This window comes from Rhipicephalus sanguineus, chromosome 1 (genome assembly GCF_013339695.2).
Source record: "Rhipicephalus sanguineus isolate Rsan-2018 chromosome 1, BIME_Rsan_1.4, whole genome shotgun sequence".
Taxonomy (NCBI): domain Eukaryota; kingdom Metazoa; phylum Arthropoda; class Arachnida; order Ixodida; family Ixodidae; genus Rhipicephalus; species Rhipicephalus sanguineus.
In genome coordinates, this window is record NC_051176.1 from 119262879 (window position 1) to 119289466 (window position 26588).

Consider the following 26588-nt stretch of genomic DNA (forward strand, 5'->3'; position numbering starts at 1 on the left):
GAATGAACGAAAACTACCGCGGAGGTTTCCTCCGCTTGAACTCTATGCTACAAGAACATCTCTTTTGTCGTAGTTAATGACATCCGTTTCTTAAGACTACTATTTCACGACAGCATGTCATGGTACGAGTAATTAGCTAGCTTGCACCCGTTCCGTCCAGTATATTTCTCATCAATTTTCATTTTGTTCGCGTCACTGATATAAACAAAACGAAACGACACGCTCTTCAGCGTTCAGTTACGCAAGGGTTAAAAGCGGTGAACATGGTACTAAGCCCACTCCTTTTTTGCATGGGTTGTGAATAACAAAAGTCTGGAAGTAAACAGCAAACGCCCTTATACGTTGACGGTCGTGAATTACTCCCGTGTGGTCTACTGGACACTTTTTTTTCTTCCTTTTTGGGAAGGAGCGCGACAACGTCCGCAGATAAAGAGTCTTGGAGGCGCGCCAGGTTAGCGCAGATGGGCTGAGAATAGACGTTCAGTTCCAATGTCCCGTTCATATTACCCGTCTTATTCGTTGCAAACACGCCAAGAACACGCGACTTGATATGTGGAATGAGTGGCTCGGTATATATAGCGCTGACGTAGTGGTCGGTAGCTGCACGATTCGCGCCTTATATCGGCGTCCCATACACGAGCTTCACGTTTGTAAATAAGAAACATACGACGTCGATAGCCCACAGACGCCATGCGCAAAATAATAAAATCTGTTTATCTCTTTCAATTCGAGCCACTTCGAATCGTGGCCTCAGAAATCCGTAGCTCACTTACTTTCCTGTACGATGACAAAAGACTTGAAACGTAGAGAATCAATTGCGCGTGCATACCTGCGGTATCCGGCAGGTTCGTGGCGAAGAACGCTATAGGCAGCTATCATTATATGACGCTATGGGCTGGAGCAAGTCTGCCCCATAACCGTATGAGGCAAACGTACTGGAGTTCCGAAATTTGGACACACTTCGGAATCATGCCAGGTAACAACGCACCGTGTGCCTCTTAGTATGAGGCCAATCTTTGCGAACTCTTCCGGGCATTGGTGATTACGGCTACTGCTGCTGCTGTCACGACAATTAGTTAGACACCTTATATCACTCATATGTAAGAAATCAGTTTATATATGGCCATTTGCCCCTAGCCCCTACAGATGCTTGTGTTCTCTAAGAAATTACGTAATGCAACTACAAATTGTGTCTAAAAATCCTCATTCTGGTAAATGGGCTCTACGCGTCTTGCCGGGAAAGCACGTCTTCGCTATGCCATTAGGTACAGCGAAAATCATGAAAATCTTCATGGTAGTTAATTAACAGCTTTAAGTGAACTTCAACACCTGCGTCGATTCTGTCAACTTTCCTTCTTTTTTTTTTGCGTGCATATTTGTGCTTTTGACTAGCTCGGCGTATGCATGCAAGACATTTAAGACATTGTCGATATCGCTGTTTAGGAGCCTACCACACGTTCATTCGACGAATGTCTGAAGTTATTACAAAAAATTACACCATCTCCCGCTAAAGGGGACCATGAGGCGATGCGAAGCCCGAGCACTTGCACGATCGCGTTCCGTTGGCGTTCGTTGAGGGTGCTACCGACCTCGCGTCGTGGAACGCGAAGAGGGACGCTACGCGCGTCGTATCTTCCATCTAGCCTGGCCGTTAATTCTCACAGGGCGAGCGGGGAACGCGGTCGACGGGCGGGCGAGAGGGGGCAGCGTAGGAGAGGAGGGAGAAGGGAGGGGACGCGCATGCGCTCGAGCTCATCGCGGCGTTGCGCAGGAGAGAATTTCGGCATGTCTAGCCCGCGTTTCAGAGGAAGAGTGGAAAGGGGAAGAGAGAGGGGTATGGGAGAGGGAAAGTGGAGAGGGGAAGGGGAGAGGGGAAGTGGAGAGGGGAAGGGGAGAGGGTGAGTGGAGAGGAGGTGTGTGGAGAGGAGGTGTGTGGAGAGGGTATGCGCATGCGCAGTAAGGGTGGTCACGCCGCACACCACCACCACCACCACCGGATTGAGCTCCGCCTTAAGATACTTCGCATCTAAAAGAAATGGGACGATATCGAAAACAACTGTGTGTGTCCCTTATACACAGCCGCAGTGGCCGGTGCGATTTAACGTATAAGAACATATCTCCTCGAACATTTGGGATATTGCGCGTGTGAAAATTTTCTAACGTTCTGCAAGATGTGTGTCGTGAAATCACACGTGCTAGTGTCGGCTTGTCTCTCTGCAAGGCTATGAGCTAATGCCATTATCAACGACACGCGAGCTATGACGCGTTCTCTACGGGCAAAAGAAAACGATAGGACGTAAAATGAAAAATATTACGTGGAATTAACGTACAGCGGCGTACATACTTCAGTCTAAAAATAATTGGGGTTAGCTCCCATCGCGCGGAAAATGTAATAGCAGTGCGAGGCCAACAGAGCATGCAAAGTTATGACGCCGGCTCAATTTCCCAATGAAATTGTGCAAAATGTTCAGGTTCCGAGCTTCTGCAGCAGTCTGCATTTAGAATTGCATAATTTTAACTCTTTCAAAGCATCTGCCGTGGCCACGCGTAGCTCAAACTTCAGCAAAGCCGTGACAAGAAAAGCAGCAGTTCACGTATGTTTAAACACGTAGGCTCCATTTTATTTGATTTATTTTGCAATAACGCGCACAACACGGGTCTATATCAGCTTCGAATAGCTAGGAGCAGTGTTACGAACATCTTTGAACCATTGAACCTGGCTGTGACTTTCACTCTGCAAATGACCCCGTGAAACAAATCTGATGACGAGAAATACTGTTTTCTTGCATTACCCGAGGCAAAGGTTCACATGATCTCGCTGAACGTCAAAAAAGGGCTCCGAAATAGCTTTGAGAGGGTATATAAGTGTATGTACCACGTGTGCGTGTATCGACATATCGTATAGTGGACAGCTGGGCTGTAGTTGGAATTTCGAAATATCATGCATTTGCAGTGTTTAAAAGGAAGTAAGAGAGAAATAATTAGAGAAGCAACACTATACCTGTTTTTTTTTTACTTTCTTCTCTCGTTTTTTTTAACGTAGTGCGCTTCGCATAGACCTTTTCAAAGGAGAGGGGGAGCACCTTCTTTCTGGACTGTGGAACTGGAGTACAAAGGCTGACGCACGCTGACGTCACAGTCTCGGCAGTGCATTTTGGGGAGGTCACGCATATTTACCACATCCTAGAGGGAATCATGGCGGCACCCAGGGAGCGTTTATTGAAAAGGTGTATTGAATAGCATGCTTGGCTCATGCGGCCAGTTAATAAGCTCTCCTGCCCTCATTCAAGCGTGTCTATCGCTCTACTTTGTAGCCTCCCGTGATACACCCTGGCTGGAGCTCAGTGCTGGACGCGACTGCCTTCCGGTCAGCGTGTCCGCAGTTCGACTACCGCGGGAGGATCGTCGGCAACGAAGACTGCCTCTTCCTCAACATCTACACGCCGGGATACAGGGTGAGCAGCTGATGAACATGCATCGACTACGTGTGCCGCCCCATTCAGTACGCTCGAGTGTACCATTATTATTGCAACCAAAAGACATCTTCACAAACATAAAGAACCGTGCTTGTATGTGTGCTCTGTTAAAACGAGAGCTTTTGAACTGACCAAATGCAGAACTGTATATATATATACTTTTCTTTCTTAACTTTTTTTATTTATTTTAATTTTTTTATCTGAACAACCAAGTGGAAAGGGGTAGCCAAGAAATGGCGACAACAACTCCTTCATTTATTTTTTATTTCAATATAAAAAAAAGAACTTGCCATACAAGCATGTTCTGAACAATTCCAACAGTTTATTTTAATTACATATATAAGGGAAAAAATAGAAACTAGACATTAACGGAAGTTAAAGAAATTATCTATGCTATGTACATGTACATTTTTTAAAAGTCCAGGGGTCAATTTTCCCATGCAGCTCTTTGGTATTTTGTCATATTTGTTTGCCATGGCTTCTTGTGTAGCGAAAATCCTGCTCATTCGCAGAACGGCCAGACCCCTTCCTACCCCGTAATGGTGTTCGTGCACGGCGGTAACTTCGAGACCGGAGCCTCGAGCCAGTACGGACCGCAGAAGCTCGTCGACAAGGACGTCGTCGTGGTCACAATAAACTACAGGCTCGGCATTCTTGGTACTTTGCTTCGTTTGCTGTGCATGATGACTTTGTGCGAAACATAATAGCGAAAACAAAGATGGGAGAGGACGGAGGTAGCAGACGCAGTATAGTATAACTGAGCGCCCTTTTCCATTGCAGTTTATGTTAGTCATTACGTGATGGAAAGGTTTATTTATGTCCAATGCACCTCACCTGACTTACCATTGCTTTCTATGGACACGGCTGCGAATACGACGACGAAAAATAAGATAACTGAACCGTGCTGATATTACCTCAGTTATTAGTTTTACTGTTTTATTTATTTATTTATTTATTTATTTATTTATTTATTTATTTATTTATTTATTTATTTATTTATTTATTTATTCATTGACGTTTATTATCTGCTTCATATTTGATTGAGGGTAAGCTTCTTTAAAACGTTTGTTTTCATACTTATTTTTCTTTATTATTTCTACAATATACCACTTCGTTCGTGAATTGCCATCAACAATAGCTGCCTGCCATCAGTAAAAAAATCATCACTCACGCTTCTGTCTAAACAAAAAAAAAATGTCAACGGTACATTCGAAACCTTAGTACTCTTTATAAATACTTTGTACCTTGTAAAATCTTGTGATTATGCGTAGTAAAGTCAGGCTCTACTGTTGCTTCCGGCGTATGCCCAGATAAGTGTATATATATAAATCGTATTACCTCACACATTACACCAATGTGACGTGGCCTTGCATGACTAAGCAATGTACTATACTAAATGATTGACAGCAACATAAACGTACCAAAGCGCTGCTCATCTGGAATCCTAGCTATTCGTAGGCTTCCCTTAGCGCTATCACATCACAAATCAAATCATTTGCTAGGCGGCTTCTTTTACATATGAAAGTGTAGTGACGTCACTGCAGCAACTGTAGAAGTAACTAAGAAGCAATGACGCGGCAACTGTAGCAGGCGTGCTTCGTATGCTACAGTTGCGATGAACTTCGTCAAGGTACTTGGAAGCGCAAAACACACAAAATACACAAGAACTAGGCAAGACGAGCGCTCACTTCAAACTAAAGTTTATTATCAGGGAGTGGCGAGGTTTTATCGTACACCAAAAGGCAACAGCAACAGGGAAACGCATGCGTGAAACAACAAACTACAGTTGCCGCTTCCCAGCTCACGCAACCGTAATATTTGCCGGGAAACGCACGCGGCGAAGGCTGCGTACTTTGTACACACTTGTTCTCACACGTGTTTTGTGCTTTTCTTTAATGAAACAAATGCTGAGATGCGTCTTGCATGTGTAATTTTAATAGAGATGGGCACATTTGCTTCAATTCTTGGAATTGTTTTCTGTGGGCAGAGGCGAATAAATCGCGGTATCCGAGTCGTATATACAGCTTAGCTGTAAAACAGATCCCTGGTTCTGCCAAAATCGCCCCACAATAAATGGACAAATATAAATCAAACAGAATATGCTTTTTCATGAAATTCAGCTCGTACGAGACGCTGAATAACGCGACCGAATGTCAACGCGACTCATCATTCGTGTTTGACGGAATCTCCAAACGCAATTAGAAGTGCCATTCTGCCTGTACGGTGGAATCATGCTGATGTCGCACCGTAAGCCGCCCTCAAGTGGCGCACGGCCATACAGGCCTGTTTCAGCCGGAACGCAGTGGTACAGAGGATGACCCGTCTTCTGAGACCGAAAGTTACTCGACCCGTCTTCACGTGTTCTGTTCTCATAGGGTTCCTAAGCACGGGCGACAGCGTCTGTCCTGGCAACCTGGGCCTGCTGGACCAGAACCTGGCCCTCAAGTGGGTGCGCGACAACGTGGCCCAATTCGGCGGTGATCCCTCGCAGGTGACGCTCTTCGGCCAGGGCTCTGGCGCCGTCAGCGTCTTCCTGCACATACTGTCGCCCCTTAGCCAAGGTAAGCAGCAAATGGCCGGAGTCATCGTCAATCGTAGCGTTTGTCCCAATGCAATACTACATATGTATCGTGTGCTGTAAGTATAGCACAGATCATTGTGAGTCCAGTGTTTTCGGAGTTTATTTTTCTTGAAATTCGGAGGGGTGTTTCTCGGAGTTTATTTTCTTGGCGGAAATTCGTTGTTTATCGCAGTTTATTTCTCGTAAATCCCCGATTATTCGACATTCGGAGTTAAATTAGGTATTATTCTCAATACTGTAAATGGATGAAATGATATCTTAACACGAGAACATCAGATCGCGCGAAGCGTATATTAGCTGTGTGGAAGGTTTGAACACACAAACACATATACATACAAGCATAAATACTTGGGTACAAGACACCTACATTTATGCCTATTGCAGCCTGAAAGCTTGTTGTAATAGACTCAAGTACACTTTACGATGTTGCTGTCACTGATGGAAGCGCGCCCCTTTGGACTGATGATTCTCCGCTTTGAAAACGCCCTTTCAACGTTTGCGCTAGAAAATGAGAGAGCCAGAAGACTCAACGCGCAGCGAGAAAGCACTGCCCACTGGAAAGTGTGAAGGCTCCAGAACGACAGGGGTTCAGCAATGTTACTGATTTCATAGCTCTTAGAGTTTGAAAAATAACTCATGATCTGGCTCATATCGTCAGTTTCAAGAAACACTAACTTAAAAATCGGCGCACAGGTTTCGAACGCGCGGACTAGCTCATGCTTCACATTTGGATTCACAATTTGAACATTGTACCGAAACGATTCACTGGTGTACTGGAGTGCATTGCAGAGGTTCCTCTCAACTGTCTCTATCCACTTTTCAGTTACAGCAGCGTAGTACCCACGAAGCTCTGCATCAGTCGTTGAGCGTTCATTCTCGCAACCTTTCGATAAAGCCCTTTCATAAACATGCCCTTTCGACAAAGAACGAAGCAGAGTCATATTGGCCGTTAAAATAGGAGTTTATCGGACAAATCCGAATTGTCAAAAATTTTACCGGTGAGTGTTTATCGGATTTTTTTCGAATTTATCCGCAAACACGGAGCCCTAATTATGACGTATACCGTCATTGTCAGTGAGCAATGTCTCTTTACGCATGCATTAAGAGCTATTAATATTTAACCACCCCAAAATTATCATAATGTGTGCTCAAACGTTGTGTTTTACGCCTTTTTAGAGACGCAAGTGATTTGGGACGAGTGCTAGGAGTAGTCGCAACCTTCGGCAGGAGGCCCACCCGCCGTAACCATATATATATATATATATATATAACTTAGCTAAAACGGATGCTTGGGCGAGTTGATGCACAGCTAAAAATGATAAACAGCGCACGAATGACACAACACAAAGGGGGGAAAAAAACGCAGTGCACTCCACTGTGATGATCTCAGTAGGGTGCACTGCCCCCTGTCATACTGGTAGCCAGGCACGTAGGCAAGGGGGGGGGAGGGAACTGCCCCCCCCCCCTGATATTCGTCCAGCCTTCTATACTCCCGGGCAACTTTTTTTTTCTTTTTGCCATGGAAATACTTTATCTCGAACAATTAGGCCTTGCCCCCCCCTCCCGAGATAAAATCCTGGCTACGTGCCTGCTGGTAGTCCAAGTACAGGCGCAGCACAGGAGGTTTGGCTACTTGCACAACGCACCAAGTGCATCAGCGCAAAAGCCGTCGCACGTGTCAACGTGCAGAATCCAAATGCGATAGCGCTGGAACTGGAGGGACCAAAAGAAGGAATGGCGTCGGGCACAAAGCACTTAGGGTCGGCTTCCCTGCAGCGATTCGAAGTTCCACGTGACTGCGTGCACGAAGGGCAGCGAGGCATCACGCAGAAAATACATAGATCCGCAACTCTGCCTTTGATTCCAGCACAACTTAAGCACAACTCCCGATGTAGTGCATGCCATGAGGTAAGCACGCGGAGACAACGCATGTAGAATCCACGGTACTGCTGTATGTATACTACAATGCAGTACGTACATAACTTCTCTTTTGTTTCTTCGTTTAAAAAGTAAATTTCTTTATTTAAGGTTGCTGTGAGACTTTATAATTAAGGAAAAAAGCCTTTGCAAGGCTTCACTAGTTGAACCATCCGAAATCGATAAACGCTGCGGAGTGAAAAATCCGAAAAAAACATGGCAGCATATTGAAATAATTACTTATTCATTATGACTTTGTTGGTCGCGAATGGCGCTAAACATCAAAAGCAAACTGGTCATAGAAAGACACATCACAAAGCACAGGTCATGTGTTTACGTGCCGTGCCACTTTGTGAATCTTATTCCCTGCCCGTAGCCACTTTAGCCAGGGTCATTTATTACTCGGGAGCATGCGCTTCCTGTATTTGGAATAGAAATCTGTTTATTTTTGTTAGTCATCTCCGTCAGTTTTTCTGACATAGCGGGGCTAGAATATGCTCGCACGCCGGAAAGAGGCGTGACTCGCTGGCTCAGCGCCAGGCTTCGGAGGGACTACAGGCTTGGCTAGCTTCCATCCAGGCAAAGCTGCACCACTCATTCACAAAAATATTGCAGACCTATGCGTAAGACAAAAGATATATCTCCGAGAAAAAGACAGTCATCGCTGACTTCATCGTGTCCTGGAAGAGATAATTGTTTGTTCGCGTGAGCGGTAGTCGCCGACAGCCTGTTCTCAATCACTTATTGCGGAGACAAAGGGGTGGGCGCGTGACAGTAAGCGCATGGGAAGTGAACAGCTGACCCGTAGCGACTAGTTGACATCAGCGTGTTTCGGTTTTATGTCTATAATGTGCGTCAGAGATTCTTGTAAGTGCAGCTGCCCGGATGCGCCGCGCGCTTCCTCTGGGCACACGGCCGCGGGCCAATGCCTCAAATAGTATATAGTTCTGCTCTTTGATCCGAACTACCTGAAGAGGTGGAAGTTAAACGGTTGATCAAATAATTATCAGTCTTCATTAATGCAGTCACCCATTAGCTTTTGGGAAAATGATAAGCATCTCAAGGCATATACATAGAAGGAATAACTTCCCACTTCTTCAATGCAGGGTAGCAAAACTGACTCAGCCTGATTAATGTTCTTTCCCTTATCCCTCTTTTCTCTCTTTCCCTCTCTTTCTTTCTGAGAGTGGCACTGCTTTCGAGGTATTTGTACCCAAATTGTGACAAACTTCCATCGGTGGCCCAGGTTGCTTTGTTCTGCACTGCCTAGAAATGCGTTTTGTTAAGAAAAACAAAGATGAATATATCAAAGTGAAATAACAGCAGATTTTGCAGCGAGTCTGAGGGCGCTTATTTCAAGGCTGGTGCCAGTTTCAAAATTCGTTTGTAAATAAACGTGCCTTTCGAACTCACTGTCTTCAGTTCGTCGGCTGCAACATTTATCCTAAAGTGCAATTAGTTAAAAAACTTAAGTAATATTTTTGTTACTGAACTAAGTATTTACTGCGATATGTTGTGCAATTAATGTCCGCCTCTTCTAGTAATCTTCAGCCGTCAGTACAATCACGTTACGCGCAGCAGGCAACTCCTGAACACCTTTTTTGAATAAAAATAAAAATCCCTGATATTTCTATTCTTTGGTTTGCTGAATTCCATGTAATGAGGCCTCTTGTTTACTTTCTTTTCTTGTCTTGACGCCTACTATTTGGGGAAAGCTCTCCGACTTCCTACGACATCATTGTAATGCATGCTATGTTGTTTCGTTGTTTCATCTCCCGTCATTTCATGCTTTTGTTTCGAAAATGCCGACGGAAGTGCCGGCAACAATAAGAGCTTTAGGCTTTTGAAATATCAACCGAACGAATAAAAATTCACACGGTCCCTTATGCATTTGCCTAAGACGACTGGAAGCGATCTTGTTCTTCTTCTCTGTCCATTGCGTTGATCCCGCACCCCAGAAGCTCTGCACCTAACGTGGTATTCACTGCCTGCGGGATTGCAGACCTTCTGCACCTCACATGGTTTTGCAGTGCCTCCGGGATCGGCCCACCTTTGGCCAAGCGACGGCGTCATGCGATGACGTCATCATGTGACGTCGTGATGACGTCAAAGGGTGATGCCATTACACGATTTCTTGCATCACATGTGTTGACGCCGACGGCCACTTGTCGCGTTTTGTGAAGCATCTAAGGCTTTCGCTTCAATAAAGTAAAACACCGACCCAGGGCTGTTCGTGCGTGCCATCGCCGAGAGCGGCAGCCCGCTGAGCGACTGGGCCGTGGAGCCAGAACCGGCGCAGTTCAAGCGCATCGTTGCCCAGGGCGCGGGATGCCCGACCGACGGCCCGTCGTTCGCGCTCATCGACTGCCTCATGCAGACGCCCAGCAGCGAGTTCCTGCGCATCCAGCAGGAGAGCAAGGTGCGTACGCGACTGAGCTTTCCGCAAAGCTTCAGCTCTTGAGGCCACGGCTAAAGTGGCCGCGAAATGAGGGAAGGCTCGAAATATGGCCTGTGGTATATCGTGGCAAGGGGGAGGGGTGCTTGGCCGACCATTATAAGCGAAGTGGGTGTGTCCCAGCGCTTAATGGAACTCGGGTTTTATATCGGGGTCGTGACCACCTTAGTCTCAACTATATTCCCTGCGCTAACTTGTCGCACCTTGGTGGCTCACAGGTGTTCGAGTTTTTTTTTTCTTTTTTTTTTACAGTTATCCAACATTATTGACTTAGATTACATGGTCGCATTGAATACTTCCTTAACCCGGCGACATTACAAGGCCTCTTTGGGTGTAGCTCGCTTTTGAAACAACAGTCAACCTAAAAGCGATCGCCGTCTTTGCTTCGCGCAAGGTAAGGCGTGGTATGACGACCGCGTTTCGATTGTTTCTCGTCAATGTGTTAACTATTTCAGCATTAAAAATACAGCCTTACTTCAGACATAGAAGAAACTGGCATGAAATACGCTAAAGCTGCAATACATAACAAAGAATGACAGAATAATTTTCTTTAACTGTAATGACATTTCTTAGCCATGCAGCAGCATGTACAGATATGTGGCGCATGATTGTGCACATTCTCAGCGCATAAGGCGTTATTGAATCCAGTTTGAGCGTATCTTTCGTTACGATACGAATTATGTAATATGCCCACGGCACACGTTTAATCATTTTCTTGTGCAGAGATACGGGGGGAAAATTTAATAGTAAGATGTGAAAATTTGCGGAATGCGAAGGTCGTAAAGTAAACGGTATGACCACAAATAAATGCTGAATATGTGCGCACAATGAGAGTGCCCCTTTTTCTCAGGTGCCAGTAAATGAAGCGTTGCTGTCACTTTCGCCTTCATTGCCCCATTGTTGCAGTCGCCGTCGTTGTCTTTGCTATGACATAGGCGTCTTTGCGTAGAAGAATGCTTTAGCGTGCCGTGTGCGTGTAAATCTGTCTTCTTCTTCTTCAAAAGAAATGTAGGAAAGGGTTATGGTGTGCTACTAGGCAGAAGGTGTAATCGTCCTGCGCATGCGTACTCTCCGATCCAACTGTTTTTGTGTCACGCGCGCACAACTCCAGGTGTTCGGCGACTTCCCCGTGAGGACGGCGCCCGTGGTGGAGAAGTTTAACCCGCAGGGAGCCTTCCTTCCGGACGAGCCAGCCACCCTACTCGAGCGCGGAGAGTTCAGACGCGTGCCGCTCATCGCCGGCGTCAACAAAGATGAGACGGCCTTCTTCTTTCCCGGTAAGTGCAATGCACATGGACACTGTACCAGCTCTGACAGTCACCGGTCGCGCAGAGGCGCGCATCGAGCTGTTCGAACTGCTTGTGATTCGAAGGTCGGCTTTAACGTGCTTGGAGAAAACTCGAAGGAGCTAAAGAAGAGCAAATTAGAGAGAGGGTAACTGCGGTACAGCGCCAGTGTTTGTACAAGACGATTTCCCGTCAAGTACGTATACATGTATGTAAAGGCAAGAAAGTCATCCTACTTCTTCGTTTTGATAGCACGGTATGAAAACCACGATCTGACGCCTTCATATATATCTAGGGAGGGACCCCTGATTAATTTTGACTACTTTCGACTCTTTAACGTGCATAAAATGCACAGTATACGCGGCTCTTTTTTCTTCTCCATCGGACTATATGCGGTCACCGCGTGCTCAGAAGCGCAACGCAGTAGTCACGGCAGTTATCGCGGTGGGTGGGTCACATATATTTTATGCACTACGAAACTTCAGTTTGGGCTGGTTGGGGTATACTGTGGCTAATATATTCGGAGAGCTCCTGTGTATACTTACTCGAAAACTGTGTGATTGGCAAACGCCCGTCCTTGTCGAATTCTAGCAATAATTACTGGCGTTTTACGTACCAAAATCACGATATGAGTGTGAAAGACGCCGTGGTGTAGGGCTCTAGAAATTCCGAACACTTGGGGTTCTTGAACGTTTACCTAAACCTAAGCACACGAGCCTCTAGCGTTTCGCCTCCGTGGAAAAGCGGCCGCCGCGGCTGGGATTCGATTCCGCGACCTTCAGGTCAGCAGTCGAGCACCATAACCACCAGAGGACTGCGGCGGGTCGTCCTTGACTTCCATCGCAAAGCCGCAGGTGCATGAAAACGACTTTATGAATTTTGGCCCTGCAGTTTGAGCGTATGACCATCACTCTACTCATGCGTGTTCCCATTAGTGAACTGCAAACGTGCGCCTGGACTGGACTAGTTGGAACGTTATTACAACGGAATAGAACAGTGCTTAAAAGTCAGGACGAGGTTGAACATCTACGCGATACTGAACAGTTGGTAGGAGACACAGACAGCTGGTAGGCGGAGGAAACAGAAAGGAAGAAGGCAGGGAAGGTTAACCAGAAAAACTTCCGTTTGGCTACCTTGCACTGGGGGATTAGGGAACGGGAATAGGAAGAAGAGAGAGAGAGAGGGATTCATTAACAGTGAAAGAGACAACTATTTCGAACACGTTAGAGGCCCATTTTCATAGATATCCGCAAGGTTCTCCATCGGGGTGGGGGTAGGGTGCTAGTTTTACCGCTGCCCCCCCCCCTCCCTGATCTAGTCCTAAAAATAAAAGAGCTCTGAAATGGATGCAAAAATGATAAAGAAGCGATGATGTGCTTCTCACAAGGGCCTGCCATTGGTCCCCGGCTTTCCGGGGACAAAGGTGGGAAGTAAACAGTTCTTCGAATGCAACATCAGGGGCTTTGGCCGCCATTGTCGTAAAAAAAAAAAAAAAAAAAAAGCATGCGTAGCTATAACCCTGTGCATTAAAATGTGTCGTGAAAGGTCCCACTGAGTAAAGGTACGGGGCAGAATTGGCGGCCCCCTTTAGACAAATGGGGGGCGTCCCCTGCTTCCCTTCCCCCTCCCCCCGCCCGTGCGCAATATGCTAAAATTGCAAGTAGGTATAATATCTAGCGTAGAAAGCACCTAAACGAAACAACAATGTAGTCAACCTAGAGACAACAGAGACGGCGCCGGGCCTTTCGTCGTCGTTACTTCTGAAACGCTGTTTGACTGCGTTAAAATCGTGGGTGTGTGTAAAAGGGATGCTCACAAGGTGGCACCGCAGTGAAGGCAGTCTCTTCAGGTTGGTTACAACTCCGTAATTACCATTGAGAATGAGCGGGAAGTTTAGTGCACTGCAGCGTACATTCGGCGTTTCTACCAACGACTTGATGCTTTATTTTCCTTTCCTTCCTCGTCTGTGGCCAGTGCTGTCGGGATATCTTCGAGACCGGTCGGCGCGCAGTGCTACATACGTACGCGACCAGCTGCTGCCGCGATTCCTGAGCAGCGCCCTGCGCTACAACCGACCGCCGACGGATGTTGTGGACTCCGTGGACGAGACCTACTTCCGGGACGTCAACCCTCTTGACACGAACTCTGTCATCAAGGCCTTCATAAATGTACGCCAAACTTCCTTTCATGGCCACTTCTTTTTGTGTTTTGGGGGTTGCTTTGGTGCTTGTGCAAACAGTCGGGTAATTAAGTTTCTTTATTGTAAAATTTAGTGCCCTTGATGCAGTTTATGCTAAATACACTGCAAGCGTTGCACGGAAACGAAATATTATTGCAGTTTTAGGCGAAATTTCTGAAATGTCGAATCGTGATGGGTCCTATGAGCTCGTAGTTTTAATATGGTCGCGCACGAAAACACAGTGCCTTGGAATATGTTGTCAGAAATACATTTAATAGTGCATGGTTTCCTATTTTAAAGGCAGTCAGTCGCCAGGTGAGTAGCGGTCAGAATAACGGGAACATGGTCGATAAGCAATCAACAAAATTTTAGTCCGTGTGAGAGCTAAGTGATGGTGAATGTCTGTTTAGGAGCAATAGCCACTTTTGGCATTACTTATACCGAAGAAAATGTGTTTTATTATATATCCAAGCAAAAATAGCAATTTTTTTAACGTTGACATTTGCTTTCTCACCGATCGCATTTCGGGTACGTGAGCTGACGCACCGTAATAGTAATAATAATATCTGGGGTTTTACGGGCCAAAATCACGATATTATTATGAGGCACGCCGTAGTGAAGGGCATAGGCATGCACACGGGGGGGAGGGGGGGTGGTTACCCCCCTTGTTTACCTAAGACGGGGGGAGGGGAGGGGGGCAAAGTGCGCCCCATACTCTGACTTAGTAGGGAGAGGGGGGGGGGGGGGCGTTGCGATGAACCTTCGCCTCCTTCAATTTGCATGTGTAGACATGCGCGCACACATACAAACACACGCACAAATATACATTAAGTGTGGTTGAACCCCCGCCTCCCGAAAAAAATTTTTGTCCAAGACCTCAACTTGGGGCTTCAAAGGAGCCTGCAATGATTTTCAGCAAAGTTGAAGCATGCTTTGAGCATGAAGAGGTACACATTGCTTTAAGAATGTCGTCCTGCAGTAGTGTGATAAACAGAGGCGTTCTGTGTGCTGGCGGAATTACAAATAGCGAAACGTTGTGTCTAAAAATATTTGTTTTGCTATTATATATACAGGGTGTTTCAAGAAATGTGTCCAACCTTCTCAAAAAATCAGGAAAATGCGATATTTGATTGCTGCCTTCAGAATCGGTTTTTCTGTAGTGGCAGGGATTTTAAGATGGTTAAAGAAATTATTTGAGGCTGTAATTAAAAAAGTTAAATTAATTAACTTTTTAATTAGTGGAGTTAGGTGGTTGTGTCAAATGGGAGAATTGAAGTTCTTCATGCCACAAACCCAACCCTACTTTGAGATTTCGAAAAAGTGGCATCTAGTAATAATTACGAAGTAATGAAGTTCAACCAAATTCAATGGCGAAACCTAAACAGAAACATGGAAGAACGCAACTGCCATATTCTTCCGAGACGTCCAAAATGAGTGAATTACTTTTTCTGTAGCGCTAGGCATCTGAAGATGGTTAGAGACATGACTTGAGACAGTAATTAAGAAAATTAAAATAATTAGCTTTTTAATTAGTGGAGTTAGGTGATTGTGTCAAATTGGGGAATTGAAGTTCTTCGTGCTAGAAACCCATCCCAACATTGAGATTTCGAAAAAGCGGCCTCTAGTAATAATTACAAAGTAATGAAATTCAACCGAATTCGATGGCTTTCGCTGTTGAAAGCCGTTGCATTTCGTTGAATTTCATTACGCCACAACAATTACTAGAGGACGCTTTTAGGGGCGAAGCTCCTTAAGGCGGCACCCGTTCGTCCCTCGTAGTCGTAGTCGTAGTAGTCGTAGTACGTAACCAGTCTTACGCTTTGACCTCCAAGGTGGTGCCGGTGGGAGATTTTTCCTGTGCGTTGTTGAACAATAAAAAATTCGCAGCGTGCGCGTTAACTAAAAGCCGAATTCTTCTGTCTCTCATTCCCCATTAGCAGCCATTGGCATGTTCCAGTAGGAAACGTTAGTAGAAGTAGAAGTGTAAGTGTTAGCTAAAAGCCGACTTCTTCTGTCTCTCATTCCCATTAGCAGCCGTTGTTTACCTCCAAGGTAGTGGCTGGTGAGATTTCTCCTGTGCGTGATTAAACAATAAAAATTTTGTTCAAAACGCCGTTGATTGATGAAATAAACCAGCGAAAGACGCCAGATGTTTTGTAAAAGCAAAACGAAAGAACGCCAGATGTTTCTAAAGCAAAACGAAAAGACGCCAGCTGCTTAACGAAAGACGCCAGATGTTGTCTAAAGCAATGGTTTTCTAAACAATGAAAATTCACAGCGTACATGTAAAATTAAAGTGAGCTGCAAGTCGTCATAACTCATCGAATCTTTAGTATAAACGCGCCCGATCTCACGTCGGTGATGATGTACTGGGCAGAATTCACGGAAGATTCACGGTTTACCGATGAACCTCCGCAGCTTCGCCCACTCATCATCATTCACTCCGTGGATATGCTGTGATTATTTTTCGAAATCTCAAAGCTCGAATGGGTTCCTCGCATGAAGAACTTCAATTCTCCCATTTGGCACAATCACCTAACTCCACTAATTAAAAAATTAATTAATGTAACTTTCTTAATTACTGTCCTAAATGATGTCCTTAACTACCTTAAGATTCCTGCCGCTACAGAAAAAGCAATTGTGAAAGCCCCGAGCAAATATCGCATTTTCCTGATTTTTTGCGAAGGTTGGACACATTTCTTGAAACACCCTGTAACATATAGCCGTGAAGCATAGCCTTGCGCCGCGCAAAATGAGCGACCGCGGCTTCCGAAGGAACGGCGCCTGCGAGACTTTAGCCGCTGAATATGTCCATAAACGCCCGCTACCCGCTGAATATGTCCGGCACTACAAGCACAAAGGCGACAGTGGATAGCGCGAAGCAAGCTTTCCGTTCAACGCCGACGGTGCGAACATCCCGGATATCGTGCACTCGAAGAAGGAAAGGCCGTGCGAGTAGCCGCGGAAAATGATGTTATGTCGCGAATGTCTCATTGAAACGCTGCGCAAATGACGGGAAGACGGCGCAATTAGAGAACGCGAAGCAGCAACAAAGCGGTCACGTCGGTTTTGAACATTGTGAGTGCGGTGAGACTTATATTCGTGCGCCATTCGTATTTTACCGCAGCCAACGCATGCGCAAGGTTTGAGAAATTTGTGGACGATTCCACGGACATTGTGTGTAGTATGCGTGGTGTCGTCTGTGGTTTATGTGATTCATTAATGTAATGCACAGAAAATACTACACTTGAAAGCAAGGACAGGCATCGCTATGTGCTTAGTTTTGCTGGATAGAGCGACATTTTATTTATTTATTTATTTATTTATTTATTTATTTATTTATTTATTTATTTATTTATTTATTTCGCTCTTGGCGCGATGGAGTAGTGGCAGCTCTTGTTTCGCGTAACCAGTTAGTTTCTCTAGAGTTAATGGACAATTCTGAAGTTCATGCACTGCCTTATGGAACAAGCTTGTTGTTTTCAAGTGTCGCCATTTTCCTTTCCATTTACGTTGTCCTGTTTTCGTTTCATTATCTGACTCATGTTCAGTGGGTATTGGTGGGCTAGGTGGTTGCTGATTATCGTTTTCGCAACCGGATGCGAGGTCCTAGTAATTTCTTCTTCGTCTACGCCTGAAGGCGCGCTGTCATTGAAATGACACTTTCTCACGTGTTCCCTTTTGCACACACATCTGCTGGTCTGCTGGTCGATGTTCAACAATTAATCTAATATTGAGCGCACGCACACAGAGACACGCGCAGCAGTGTCTTCTGGAGCCGACATTGGTGTGACCGAGGGTCGAGAATCACTAATGTGTCTCTTTCCTCGTGCAGCTGTTCGAGTTCATGCTGCATCACACTTGTCTCATTTGTTAAGCGCTGGACAGCGCTATTCATTGTGCACTGAAGTGAAAGTACACAAACAACAGGAGCTCGATCCTCTCTTTACAGCTGCAAATACCATGTTCGGGACCATCGCCCAATGCAATGAGTAATGGGTATGAAGTTTCGAACGCCATTTCGAGCTACAGGCGACGTAACGGTGTTCACTATTTAGCCTTTGGTTAAAGGGGTCATGAACCACTTTTCCATGTAATGATCTAATGACCTCAGTATCGGAGTTTACTACCTCCCGAATCGATTGCCGCAAAAATTTCTCGAATCCGTCAAGAATGAGCGGAGTTACGGGGGTTTGGCGCACGCTCTCAGCGCTTTCTCTCTTTTCTCGTGCCGACGAGCGCACTGGAAGCTACAGAGGGAGGGATGACACGGGGGAAAGAAGTTACATCAGCGCGCGTCATGAAACGCGATCGCGCTCTCCCGCTGTGATTCGCGTGCGCGAGTGCGGCTACCGTGTACTGAGGAGTGCCGCGCCGGCAAGTGGCGGCACCCCGTGGCAAGAATTGCATCTGATCCGAACGCTGCTCTCGATTTATGTCGGCTATCGGCCAATGAAGATGCTATGTCTTTTGCGACGTGGCGATGCAGATCGCGACGTCAATCGGCAGACGCCCCGCCCACCGACGAGAGTGAGAACCGGCCTCTGTTTGAAAAGAGGGCGCCTGAGAAAACAGCAACTTCGCGTTCCGCTTGTAGCCTTTACGCGGCGCGCACGACTGCAATATTTGGCTGAGCAGTTCATAGCCGTGTCAGCTTTAAGCAGGCTGTTTTTTTTTTTCAACAAGCCCAAGGGGTGCTTCATGACCCCTTTAAACTCGGAAAGGCGGATCCAAGCAATAAATACACTCGTTTGTAAAGCCGACCGTATTGCACTAGGTCAATGTAAGCTCGTTTTTGTGCTAGCCGACGAATCTTGCCCGTCGCTGTACATGTGTTACTGCGCCAAGTATTCAGGCAGCGTTTGACAATTCCTTTGGCGTCTTCGAGCAGGTACTGATTCTGTAAAACTTGCAGGTGCAATACATCGTTTCGCATTTGCCCAAACACACAAAAGAAAACCATAAAGTCAGACTGACAACCCGGTGGTTTAGTTTGTTTATACTTTCAGTGTAAAGCAGTTGTTTGTACCTTCGTTTCCCCAGCCTCGATTAAGGCGGCCGAAAACGCATTGCGAGACTGTTATTTAGGAGTGATCTTACCTGCGCGCGCTTTGTCTCCGCAGCTCACCCTCTGTTGCCACAGAGAGTGGTCCGTCGTTACGCAGAATTGAACCTGGGAATTCGATAGAAATGCACTTGTCGCTCATACCTATCCACTAGCACCGCTTGTAGTTTTTGAACGCAATGACAGCCAGTTCCCTCATAAAACATGTTTGTTACTCTTACGCGTAATTTCCAAAGAAATACGGTTATGGGCATCTATGGATCGACATTTCCTCCAGCGATTTCTCTCACAATTATTTATTACTTTCCTTCACTTTGGCAGGGCTCAGGGAAGAAACTGCGGTACGAACACCTTGTCCTAATTTTATGGTTTCTTGATCGGTTTTGTACGCTACCTCCAGTACCACGTGCCACATGTACCACATCGCCTTCAAGCGGCGGCATGTCCCATGGCGACATCGGCGCCCCTGCGTCGCGGATAACTGCAAACAAAACTTTGGCTCAAGGACAACGTCGTTCGTTCTTTGAAATAAAACCGACTGAACCAACAAAAGCTGAAACTTCTATATGTAATCATCATATCATAGCCCGTTCTGCGTGTAACGTGTTCTGCGCCCATTGTATTTTGTACTGTATTTACAGTGTTTGCCTGCTTTCCGCGCAGATGTCGACGGATGCAATGTTCGTGGCGCCGAACCAGCTGACACTGGCCAAGTATTCGCGCTTCGAGGCGCCTACCTACATGTACGTGTTCGAGTACCGGGGCGACACTAGCCTGCTGGATGCCCGACTCGGTTTCCAGAGGCAGTCCTACGATCTCGGTGCGTATGTGCTCCCAAAATTCATTAATTGCGCAGACATGGCGCGCACGGACCGCACGTGGGCGCAATGAACAGTGTTATCGTGATTGCGTCTGTTGTTTATTTCCGTCCTTTCCCATTCCTTTTAGTTTAGCCTGTTCGGTTTACAACTGTCTTCTGGTCGCCTAGCCCGTGTGCTAAAGTCCTCAAAGCACGTGAATGTTTTTGTTATACGGCAGCGCCAACACGCCCACATACGTTAAACACGATATTTAGCGTCTCTAGGCAATGTTGGCAAAATGAGCCATGGTTACACACATGCTTGTGAAGACCTGTCAAGTCAAGATGCACTGGGTGTCTGCGGAGCAATAAAAAAAAAGAAGAAAGACGCACGTCGTACATGATTGACAATGATATATATACGACGTAATGATTACATTGCGAAGCACCCTGTTGAAAATATTGAAACGACCGTGAGATTGGCGGAGTGTTTTAAAACACTCAGTGATCTGCAATCTGTACGCTAGTATAAGTTCAAACATTTGCTTGAAGCCTTCTTACGTATATAGGCATAATGAATTTAAATAAAAAAATTACGCGCTTCTCTATCACATGAAGGCGCACGGGCTGATTTTGTTATTGTTTACAAGTGGAAGTTACAAGCGCTTAGGTACTACTCCTTCAAAAAGACATAAAATAAGAGGGGAAACGAACGTAGAGCAATGCTCACTTTCATGCTCACAGGTGTCTCCAACGGCGATGAGCTGATCTATCTATTCGACGTGACGGCCGACGGACTGCGGCCACTGTCCAGCCTCGACTCGCTCGTCAGCAGCAGGATCATCAACCTCTGGACAGACTTCGCCAAGAGCGGGTAAACACTGCATGCAAATTATATATCATTAGAAGAGATTATCCATATCCAGACGTAGGACGTCGTAGAAAAGATTCTGCTCAATTTACTTTGCAGAGCACGACTTGTTGAAAGCAAGATTAATACCAGATTTTTCTGCTTTCCACGAAGTAACAGCTTGAGGGTGTAATCAGCGAAATGGGCACACCCGGCCTGGATGGTACCGCGTCTGCAGCTCAGCATATTAATTATGACTGGTACACGGGTGCAGAATACTACCATATTGAGCCGGAATACGGCGGCACTCAGCAGTATGAGCACTGCAGCGATGTGTTACAGCACCGGATTCTCTCTGCGCATTGCCAAGGTAACGGTGAACTGGCCAGTGTAGAAAACCCGTAGTCCGTAACGTTATACACTCGCTAAAGATTAAGTTAAGCTCGAAACTTGCACAGTTATGTGCAGGGCCCGTTAACTATCTGCGTGTTTGAAATCGGCGTGATGACCACTTTCTAGCATACGCGCGCGTCTGTAAAATATGACCCATTAAACCTGCACTGTATTGTCGTCGCCACAGACCACAACATATTTTTCGCTCGCTTTCGAACAAATGTCCCCCCCCCCCCACCTCACCTCCACTCAAACTTATGGAAACAACTGACTGAAAGGAGAGAAAAGAAAAAGCTAGCAAAGCGTTTCGCAGCTAAGGATAATATGACGGGGTCCTCTCTTCAGATGGAAATGTGCACGGTTGATGGTTCGTTCCTCATACTTGCACACAAATTGTTGGCCCTAGTATCGATGCCTCTCACATTTTTCGTAGCCAGAGCAAACAATGAAAATGTCACGTGTGACACTTACGTCAAGAGCATGTAATGCACATCTGTCACAGATCCGTTGTACCCGTTCGGACATCTGCGACACATCATTTCTACAAGTTGAAACATCAATGTCATTGACTGTATACGCCAAGCTTGTGGACTACTGTTCTGTGATTGTTCAGAAACTATGTCGTGCATCGGAGTCATATTGTCCATGGCGTGTACTGCATAGAACACACTGTATTGAAGCGTTAGTCCTTAAATCGTCTATGAAACAATCTTTTTTTTTTTTTTTCAAACAGGATATCGGTGAATGCCGACAAACGGCAGGTCTTTTTTGTTTCGAACTAACTTACAGAACATGCAAACTTTACTTTGACCCAACTCTAGCTATGTGTACTGTATATTTACTCGGTACTTTCACGTTGCCTTTCCGCCCAGAATGGCGCCGCAGTACCCGAACTTCGAGTACCCTGCCTGGCCCCGCGCTTCGCCTAGCAACGTGTCGTCATACCGCATCGGCCGTTCGCTGCAGCCCGGTACCGAGTACCGGGTCGAGGCGACGCGCTTCTGGTCGGGAATCTCGCCCGCGCTGTTGGGCCAGCGGGGCAGCGAAGACGACGGCACGCGCTCGGGCGCCCTGGTCACCCCGCCTGGCTACGTGGAACCCCTGTACCGGACCCTGGCATGGACCATGGTGGCCGTGGCCATCGCGCTCGCGCTCGCCCTCATCGTGCTCCTCGTGGTGCTCTACAATCAGAAGAAGAGCCAGAGCTTCCGCGCCAGCTCGGACCTGGACAACTCCCGAGTGTCCGGCGGTGGATCCACACTCTATTGACGGTGGCGCACGACGTCGCCCCCGCTTAAATGTCGCGGTGGTCGCCGGAACAGACTCGAAGGCCGCGAGAGATCTGCCGTGATGCCACCGCTTGTTCTTGCTCCGACGATTTCTGGGCCAGAGCACAAGTGGGATGCATCCGCGCACTTGTAACTCAAGCGAGGCATGACTGTTTAGCGGTACGCGACGAGCTAGCAGAACTGCGCGCGGCTCGTGCCGACATATAGACTTGTCCGGGCATTATACCTGTGTGCTCAGAGTGGAGGATGAGCCATTTGTCTGTTGCGAGTTTGTGGACACTCCCACTCTTTGGAAGCTAACTTTAGACACGCTATAGGTCAGTATCTTTGACAAGGGTATCTGAATGAGCGAGCTTGTAAAAGGCATAGTTCATGTCGCCTGAGCAGAACAAAAACACTGCTTAAGTCATACCGTCTCGCTTAGAGGCCTGCCGTGTTGGGCGCGATCGTCGTGCGAAACCAGAAGTTGACGTTCTAGAATAGCAGATAGGAACTCCTACGTTTAAAAGGCCTATGTGCTTCAGATAACGCCTATTGAGTCGTGTGTTCATTCCAGCAGGTGTACCCGCCTTTCTTTTTCTTTTTACGATACATCACTGATCTTGAGCGATGCATGAAGTTGCTGAAAGCTTAGTATAACTATGCTGCAATTTAGCTCGTAGTGGGAAAGATAGCCTTAAAACAGCTCGACTTCCTTTTCAGGGGTGAGTAAGTTCCGTGACTTTTGCATATTCGCCCAGAGAAATGTGGCGCATGGTATTATTGTTGCTAAACTGAGGTTGTTCTACCCTTACAAAAACGGATTTAGACAGCCTATAGACTATCTAAAAATGGATTTATACAGTCTATAGATTGTCTGAATCTACATACATTTTTGTATGTGTTGGTGCACGTGCCGAAACAGAGGTGCTGCAGGGCGTTTCTTTCTTACCGTTTATTGCTTTTTTTACTTTCTTTTTTCTCTTGAAGTCCCTCTTCTCGAAGTGAGCAGAGAATGGGTGACTTCCGTTTGACTTCTCATTTTCTCAGCTTTTATTTTTTCCCGCATTTTCGCCAAATTGAGCACTTTCACGCAGCCCGTTGGTTTTTGTTCAAACAAAAATGTTCTTGTTTCGGACGTAAGCGCCTTATATGCAAAGTGGATACAAACAAGGCTTGGCATTTGAAGAGAGTGTAGGCATTTTTTTAGTCAAACTACGCTATCGCCGGCGGGTATTGTAAGGCCAGAGTGTTGGATAGAGCTCGCGCTGTCACAAATAGATAAAAGAACAAGACAGTGAAGACGAGCTTGTATTTATCGTGTATAGTGTTGTATATTTCGCGCACGACTCCATAGCAATTTATAGTATATAGCGCCTATACGATAAAAACCAATACTAATATGTTATGTTAAGCGCAAGCTAAGAAAGTTTGTGTCATACGCGTTTCCTTTACTCACCATGTTCATGATATTCGCACCCGCAGCATTTGTCAAACCGTACGTTTAAAATCACGTAGACCAGGGTTCTCAGCCATGGATGTTTCGGAGACACCTTGTGAACCGGTGTAAGGGATGAGGGACCTCTTGCATTGAGAGAAAAGGGGTGGGGGTCATAAATTAACGCAACATGCCGCGTGGAGTACGTGCCTTTTATTTCTCTCTGGCAAAGAATGGTCAAACAAAAGTGCCACGCCAATGCGATCTCAACAGCTTGTTGTGCGGTCTGCAGCTACATTCAACCGGTTTCCAGCTATGTTTGCTCTTCAAATATGCAAGCCTAGAAAAAGTATGCTCGCGTGCATATGTTGCAGAAAACTGCAACAAAAGCTTTACAGCCATCTCATGAAGAAGGGGAACCATAAGTCAGCTCTGCCGCAGTGCAAAACTGTTATGCGGCGAAGCATATAAAAAAAATCAGAAGGGGCTTCTGTTAGGGGACGTAGTGCGCCTCAAAAAAAAAAAAAAAAAACGCTTTTATTATTTTTTTAATTTTTTAAAAGATAGGTTTCGTGGACCCCCCAAAATGGCTTCGCGGACTCCGTGGGGTCCGTGTATCCCCATATGAGAACCAATGACGTAGACTATCTAAAGCGGGACAGTGGATGGAATTTCTCTACGTGCAAGAGGTTTTGTTCACAAGGATTAGCGCTGTCACCACTCAGCTAGGTTTTAAAAGAGGCGCGATATATTCATACAAGCGTGCCTTCGTAAGCGACTCCCGAAGGAACCTTTCGCAACTGTTGGTAGATCACTACAGTAAAACCAATGCTACGGAGCGCGCGTAGCAGATATGGCCTGGTTGTGGAGTGAAATTCGAAGTTTATAAGATGAAGAGGGCACCACAATTCGCACGGACGTCAGAAGTAAGCGTGCTCTGAGGCGGAGAGAAGGTTAGTGCAGCGCATTTCAACTTAACTGATGTAGTCCGTACAGCACTGACATTGCTCGAGCATCATTACTTAAAGCACGTAAGGTACTAATGATCATCCTGGTATCTGGAACCTTGAGCCTATAAGACGGCGATAGAGCTACCCAAACGCATTCTCGAAATACTATATAACGTAAGCACTTAACTTATTGAACGCGACTTTCATTTCCTATACGTTCTTCTTAGAGGTTCCTTCCTCACACTTTAGTGACAGAATAAGCTGTGCTTCTTGTGACAGAAGACAAAAATAAATATTCGTAGCGACACCTATGAGCAGCAGCATCATAGGAGGATTGTTTTAGAGCAACGGTCGCTCACAATACGCAACCCACTGTTCACGCGTCATCCGGAGAGATAATGTGCGCAGCCCAAAGAATTTGTCACTGTGACTTGGCACACGCAACTGCAGGCTCAGTGGCTCAGTCTCCGCAAGAGAGCGCGGCATAGCAGATAAAACAAAGAGCTGAAGCGTTATGCGACGCGTGCCGTTGATCGCCCTTCAGTAACAGATTTTTTTATCACGCGCTCCAACAAGCGTCGCGTCCTCAATGCGCCGCTAGATTTTGTCAGACAACTGTTCAGCAAGCTTTCGAATCAGTGTGGCGCGATGTCTCCGAGGAGCGCACCGTTCTTTCAAGACGAAAAAAAAAAAGCGGAAGTGCTTGAAGAGCTGTAATACAGCGCCAATGCGCGGGTCTGGATTTCGTGTTGTTGGTTTTCTGTGTTGGCCCGTTCACATACAAGGCCATTGTTGACAAAGTTTTGTTACATTTTTATTTCTTTTTTTCCGCGGTTATTAGTTCATATAAGTATAGGAATGTTAGCTGTCACCTAATAGAATCCCGAGCAATGTGCAAGTGTATGCTGACATGCTAGCTTTGTGGCACTGCATGTGGCACGTGTGCGGTTTTTATAGAAAAGAGGTAACGATCTCAGAAGCGGTTGCATTAGAAAACTACAGCTTTCGTTATTCGTGACATCTCATAATCAACATATACTTAGATTGCAGCACACAGACAGCGCGTGCTGCACTTATATTCATCCCGAGTATTTCCTACCGATTTTTTTTTCTTTCACTAAACGCGGCATCACCAGTCTTGTGTCACGCACATCAAGAGCGCACTACGTACGACTCAGCCGCAGAAAATGCTCGAAAACTCACAACGAACGCTTCAGCCGCTGTTTCTCTACGCATACGCATGTTTGTACATAGGACATATCCCAAGAATATGGCTCATACTGCCGCCCCACAAATCATTGTTGCCACATGTTCTTGCGTGTTTTTTGCCTTGTAAAAACGAAGAAAAATAAAATTTAACAATATTGTTACTTCAAGCACGTCTCCTTAATTTACTGAAGCGTGTGTAGCACCCTACTGTGGACAGGTATAAAGACATCAAAGATGCACTGAGTATGAAACGCGCAGAGCACTCGCTAACATCTTTACTGTCAGATTATGTCCTTCAGATACGCAGCGAATCATCTCTTGGGCAGGCGGCAAACCAGGCTATCCTCTCCGGGATTTCCATTAAAGATTATTATCTATCATCTCTTGGGCCGGCGCGTTTGTCACTGCTCACGCGTTGCGAATTTCCGCCAACAATGACAACCTCAGCACGTCGCTGGACTCACAATACCGGCTTCGAGGGGCACGAGGCGCCGGTAGGAGGCAGGTGTCGCTATTGAGAAACTTAGCAAAGAACGCCAATACACTTGCTAAGAAAGGGCTTCGCCAAGGGTGATACAACTTGCAAAAATTGTACAACGCTAGCCTAAGGAGTGTGTCACACTTCAGCGGTGTGTACACGACATATCCGCGATCCTTCGTTCTTGATAAAAGGCAACGTGACAGGCCTACCCACCACAGCTCGAGGCTTCCAAAACACACTC

General features: G+C 46.2%; 1 protein-coding gene across 1 annotated transcript in view; it reads left to right on the forward strand.

Annotated features, from left to right (window-relative positions):
• Positions 1 to 26005, forward strand: part of LOC119396857 (cocaine esterase) — a 55788-nt gene extending 29783 nt beyond the window's left edge. The window contains exons 2-10 of the mRNA XM_037664204.2: positions 3315 to 3455; positions 3989 to 4133; positions 5852 to 6037; positions 10200 to 10393; positions 11541 to 11706; positions 13690 to 13883; positions 19623 to 19779; positions 20503 to 20632; positions 21874 to 26005. Of these exons, the coding sequence (XP_037520132.1) occupies positions 3315 to 3455; positions 3989 to 4133; positions 5852 to 6037; positions 10200 to 10393; positions 11541 to 11706; positions 13690 to 13883; positions 19623 to 19779; positions 20503 to 20632; positions 21874 to 22270 (1710 nt within the window). The 3' untranslated portion in view covers positions 22271 to 26005. The remainder of the gene's footprint in view (positions 1 to 3314; positions 3456 to 3988; positions 4134 to 5851; positions 6038 to 10199; positions 10394 to 11540; positions 11707 to 13689; positions 13884 to 19622; positions 19780 to 20502; positions 20633 to 21873) is intronic.
• Positions 26006 to 26588: the final 583 nt, after the last annotated feature.